The 5,368-nt window shown below is 62.7% G+C and overlaps 1 protein-coding gene across 1 annotated transcript; it reads left to right on the top strand.

Moving 5' to 3' along the window:
- The first annotated feature begins 3,440 nt into the window (after window positions 1–3,440).
- OLIG2 (oligodendrocyte transcription factor 2) lies at window positions 3,441–4,416 on the top strand. Its single transcript, XM_041402153.1, has one exon. It carries the CDS (start codon window positions 3,472–3,474, stop codon window positions 4,351–4,353), a length of 882 nt encoding a protein of 293 aa, XP_041258087.1. The 5' UTR covers window positions 3,441–3,471; the 3' UTR covers window positions 4,354–4,416.
- Window positions 4,417–5,368: the final 952 nt, after the last annotated feature.

Raw genomic sequence — 5,368 nt, forward strand, 5'->3', positions numbered from 1 at the left:
GATAAAAAAAAAAAAAAAAAAAAAAAAAAAAGGGGGAGAGAAAAAAAAAGAAAAAAAAAAAAAAAAAAACCAAATCTTAGGTAACATGGATCTGTGTGTGGTGGGTTCACTCTGGCTGGATGCCTGGAGCCCACCAAAGTCAGGGTCAGCTGAGCAGGCGAGAGAACATATGTTGAAAGGCACATGTATTGAGATATAAGGGCAGGGGGATGTCACTCACCAATTACTGTTATGGGCAAAGCTGTCTCCATTTGAGGAAATTATTTTAGTTTATTACCAGTCAAATCAAAGCCATGAGAAATAAAAGCTGAATCTTAAAACACTTTTTCCCTACATCTCCTTTCTTCCCAGGCTTAACTTAATTCCCAGTTTCTCTTCTCTCTTTCTCCTTCTCCCCACCAGCTGCACAGGGGAATGGGGGATGGGATCCCAGTCCCGATCCCGATCCCGATCCCAGTCCCGATCCCAGTCCCGATCCCGATCCCGGTCCCGATCCCAGTCCCAATCCCGATCCCGATCCCGATCCCGCGGGCTGCGGGCGGGACAGAGCTCGTGTCCAGACGGATGGACAGTGCTCACCAAGGACATTGCTCCCTTAGGGACTCAGATCCCGAGATTTCTGCTGCGGTTTGGGAGGGGGGTTTCCCCTCTGGAGGGGGGGGAGGGAAAAAAAAAAAAAAAAAAAAAAAAAGAAACGAGAGAGAGAGAAAAAAAGAGAAAGAAACAAGAAAAAACTGAAAAGGAAAGAAAAGGAAAAAGAGCAAACGAAGAAAAAAGGGAGAGGGAAAGGGAAAAGCAGAAAAGGGAAAGGAAAAGGAGAAAAGGAAGGGGAAGGAAAAAAGGAAAGGGAAGGGGGAGGGGAAAGGAAAGAGGAAGGAAAAGGAAAAGGAGCCAGTCCATTTCTCCCTCCCGAGCCCCCAGGGTGATGCCAGAACGGCCTCAGGACGCAGCGGCCCCGAGCTCCGGCTGCCCCCAGAACCCCTGCTCTCTGTCCATCCCTCTGTCCATCCCTGCCCTCTGCCCGTCCCTCTGTCCATCCCTCTGTCCATCTCTCTGTCCATCCCTCTGTCCATCCCTGCCTTCTGTCCGTCCCTCTGTCCATCCCTCTGTCCATCTCTCTGTCCATCCCTCTGTCCATCCCTGCCCTCTGTCCGTCCCTCTGTCCATCCCTCTATCCATCTCTCTGTCCATTCCTCTGTCCATCCCCTCTATCCATCCCTCTGTCCATCCCTGCCCTCTGCCCGTCCCTTTGTCCATCCCGCTGTCCAGCTCTCTGTCCGTCCCTCTGTCCATCCCTCTCTCCATCTCTGTCCATTCCTCTGTCCATCCCCTCTCTCCATCCCTCTGTCCATCCCGCTGTCCATCCCCTCTCTCCATCCCTCTGTCCATCCCGCTGTCCATCCCCTCTCTCCATCTCTCTGTCCATCTCTCTCTCCATCCCTCTGTCCATCCCACTGTCCATCTCTCTGTCCATCCCGCTGTCCAGGCCATGGCCGGAGGCCGTTCCCCTCCGTTCCCCGCTGTCCCTTCCGGCAGGTGAAGCCCAGCCCTGCTCCAGGGCCCCTCCCCAGCCCCGGGGGGCTCCGGGCAGGTTCCTGCCGCGGCCGCGGGGGCTGCAGGGCCCGGCCCGCGCTGCTGGATCTCCCCGGGGCTGAGCCGCGCCTGCCGCGCACCCCGCGGGGACCCCGGGACCCCCATCCGTCTGACAGCTTCTTCTCTGGAGAGCGAAGGTCCCAGCCTTTAGGAAGGAAAATTACCGAGCCCTGGCGGGCAGGAGACGGCCGCTGCGGCGTTTTCCTCGTCCTCACGCCAGCGCCGCTGCCCTGGGGGCGACCCCCCCCGCCCCGCCGCCCCTCCCGGCCTGCCCGGGGCCCGTTCCCCCTCCTCCGGCCGGGCTCTGCCGGGAGCCGGGAGAGGCGCCGGGGTTCAATTCGTTGTGCTCGTTGTTGCCCCGTTTTCCCCAGCGCCGGCGAAGGCAGCGCCCGGCTCCGGCTGCCGCTGCCCGCAGAATAAACCAAACTTTGCACAGCCCCCCTTCCCGCCCCGCTCCGCACCTCCGGGGCTCGGCCCCAGCCTCCCCCCCATCCTCGGGGGGTCCCCCCTGCCCCGCCGGAGCCCGGGCGCGTCCCCGGTGGCCGGGACACACGCCGGGCGGCGGGCCCGGCTGTCGCGGGGACAGATTTTCCTAATTGACCTGTTACGGATCATCCCCGCAACCGTTGGGAAACACATTTCCACGCTTCACTTCTTAACGTTTTAAATACATATTTAACGGATGGTTGAGGCTTGCCGGGCCAGCTGGGAAACACACGGGTGTAAAAATAATACAACAAAGGCAAAGGGGCCGGGGTGGGGGGGCCGGCGGGGAGGGGGCGGCCGGGGGATTTACCCCAGTGCGAAGAAGCTCCGACCCTGTTGCTCGGAGCTGCCGGGGCGAGGCGACTCGCCGGGAGCCGGGCGAGCAGCGCAGGAAGGCGGGAGGCAGTTCCGAAGGTCATTTTTTGTTCGTTTGTTAACGTCTTTTTACTCTTTCTTTCTCTCCCCTCTCCTGCTCCCTTCTCGCTGAAGGCTTTTTTTTTGGGGGGGTTGGGGGGGAGCAGATTTAAGCGGCCGCTCCAAGAACTTCTCCAGGTCTGTGCGGGGCCGGAGCCGGGGGATGCTCGGGGCGATTCGCTCGCGGGGGAACGGAGAGGCCGAAATCCCGCTTTTCTCCGCCTCTCCTTGCAAAGCTTGACCCGGGAATAACGCTGGGGCTCGGGGCAGGAGCGGGCACCGGGTGGGGCCGCGGCCGAGCGGGGCGGACGGGCCGGGCACCGGAGAGCACCGACGTGCCGGGGGCTGCTTAGTCCCGTCCCCGTCCCCGTTCCCGTCCCGTCCCCCCCCCCTCAACAGCTGTTCCCGGCGCTGTCATTGTCGCGTTTTATTATGGATTTGACAAAAGTCCCTCCCCCCCGCCGCGCTCCCCGCGCCGCTCCGGCCGGCGCCCCCCGCCCCATCGAGCCGGAGCGGCCCCGGTGACATCAGCCGTGCCCCCGCCGCCGCCGCGGATTGGCGCAGCCCCCCTCCCGCCCGGTGACATCGTTCCTCCCCGGCGCGGCTATAAAGCGGCCGCCGCTCCGCCGCAAGGTGCGCGCTGCTGCCGTGCTCGCCCGTCCCGGCGCGCCGCTCGCCACGGTGAGTGCCCCCCGCGCCCGCGACCCGCGCGGACCCCGGCCCGGCCGGCAGGAGCGAGGGACGGGACGGGACGGGACGGGACGGGACGGGACGGGAGCCGCCCCCGCGAGGGGAGGGCGGGCAGCGGGTCCGGTTCCCCCCGGAGCTGTCGCTCCCCGGCCCGGAGGAGCGGGCTCGCCGACGGGGCGGGCGCGGTGTCCCGGAGAGCCGCGGCGGGCGCTGACGCGGGGCCGCCCGCGGGATCTCTCCCCTCCCCGCAGGCTGCCCGGTGAGCGCCGCCGCCCCGCCCGCCGGGCCATGGACTCGGACGCCAGCCTGGTTTCCAGCCGCCCGTCCTCGCCGGAGCCCGATGACCTCTTCCTCACGGCCAGGAATAAAGGCAGCGGCGGGGGCTTCACGGGCGGCACCGTGTCCAGCTCCACGCAGAGCGACTCCCCGCCGGAGCTGAGCGCCGAGCTGCGCAGCGCCATGAGCGCTGCCGGGGTGGTGGTGGTGGACAAGCTGGGCTTCAAGTCCTCGTCGTCGTCCTCGTCGTCGTCCTCCTCTTCCTCCTCCAAGAAGGACAAGAAGCAGATGACGGAGCCGGAGCTGCAGCAGCTGCGGCTGAAGATCAACAGCCGGGAGCGCAAGAGGATGCACGACCTGAACATCGCCATGGACGGGCTGCGGGAGGTGATGCCCTACGCGCACGGCCCGTCGGTGCGCAAGCTCTCCAAGATCGCCACGCTCCTCCTGGCGCGCAACTACATCCTCATGCTCACCAACTCCCTGGAGGAGATGAAGCGCCTGGTCAGCGAGATCTACGGCGGCCACCACGCCGGCTTCCACCCCGCCGCCTGCCCCGGCGGCATGGGCGCGCACTCGGCGCCGCTGCCCGGCCACCCGGGCCACCCGGCCTCGCACCCCGTGCACCACCCCATCCTGCCCCCCGCCGCCGTCTCCAGCGCCTCCCTGCCCGGCTCCGGCCTCTCTGCCGTCAGCTCCATCCGGCCCCCGCACGGGCTCCTCAAGTCGCCCTCGGCCGCCGCCGCCGCCGCCGCCCCGCTGGGCAGCGGCTTCCAGCACTGGGGGGGGATGCCGTGCCCCTGCAGCATGTGCCAGGTGTCGGCCCCGCCGCACCACCACGTCTCCGGCATGGGCACGGCCAGCCTGCCCAGATTAGCCACCGACACCAAATGAGCCCCTCGGCGGGGCGGCCCCCGGCACCCCCGGGACCTACGGACGCTCCCCCCGGCGGCAGCGGGACCGCCCCGCTCCGCTCCCGGGGCCGCCGGAGGGGCGGCGGGAGGCGACGGAGCCTCTCCGGGGGTCTGCCCTGCTCCCCGAAAGGGGGGAACCCCCCGGCACGAGCAAAGCCCGGCGCACCCCCTGCGTTTTTGATTTCCCGACGTTGCCGAGAACTCCGGAGGAGGGGAGGGCGGCGGTGCCGCTGCCGGAGGAGCCAACGCTGCGCAGGGGCTTTGGCTCGTTTATTCCTTCCTTCGCTCCTTCCCTCCCCTCTCCCGGCGCCGTTTGTACACGCAGAGCCTCCCGAGCCGCTCCCGGGTGGGATCCCTCCCGGGGGGCTCCGGGAGCTCAGCCGGGAGTGTCGGGCTCTGCCCCGCTCGCCGGGGCTGGCTCGGTTTTCTCTCCGCTGCGGGATTTGTAAATAGACCGATAACGACGCGAGTCCGCTCTGCCTGAGCTTTCCGTCCGTGCACTTGTTCTGTGTCAGCCTCATGAGTGAAAAAGGGGTCGGTTCTCCTTGATTTCCTTCGTTTGGGTTCTTGGGGTTTGTTGGGTTGTTTTACTTTTAAGCGTATAACCCGTTTGTTTCGGTTTTTTTTTTTTTTTGTTGGTTTTTTTTTTTATTATTATTTTTATTATTTTTTACGTTCCTGCCACCTTTAACAAAGTTTGAACTCTTTAATGCTCTTTCTGTGTAGGAACTTTCACCCTGTCCGTGTTGCAATACTGAGAACTTGGGCTTGTTTCTGAAATAACAACTTTTTCTTATCGCTGCCCCCTTGCAGAGATTTTATCTGTTTATTTTTGTAAAAAAAAAAAAGGAAAAAAAAAAGTTGCTAAATAATATTTATTACTTGTTTGGTTGCAAAAAAAAAAAAAAAAAAAAATTATCGCTGCCCCCTTGCAGAGATTTTATCATCTGTTTATTTTTGTAAAAAAAAAAAAGGCAAAAAAAAAAAAAAAAAAA

This window comes from Onychostruthus taczanowskii, unplaced genomic scaffold (assembly GCF_017590055.1).
Source record: "Onychostruthus taczanowskii isolate IOZ18803 unplaced genomic scaffold, ASM1759005v1 scaffold194, whole genome shotgun sequence".
Classification (NCBI taxonomy): Eukaryota; Metazoa; Chordata; class Aves; order Passeriformes; family Passeridae; genus Onychostruthus; species Onychostruthus taczanowskii.

Coding starts and splice junctions, on each gene's coding strand:
- OLIG2 (XM_041402153.1), top strand. CDS start 3,472: ATGGACTCGGACGCCAGCCTGGTTTCCAGCCGCCCGTCCTCGCCGGAG.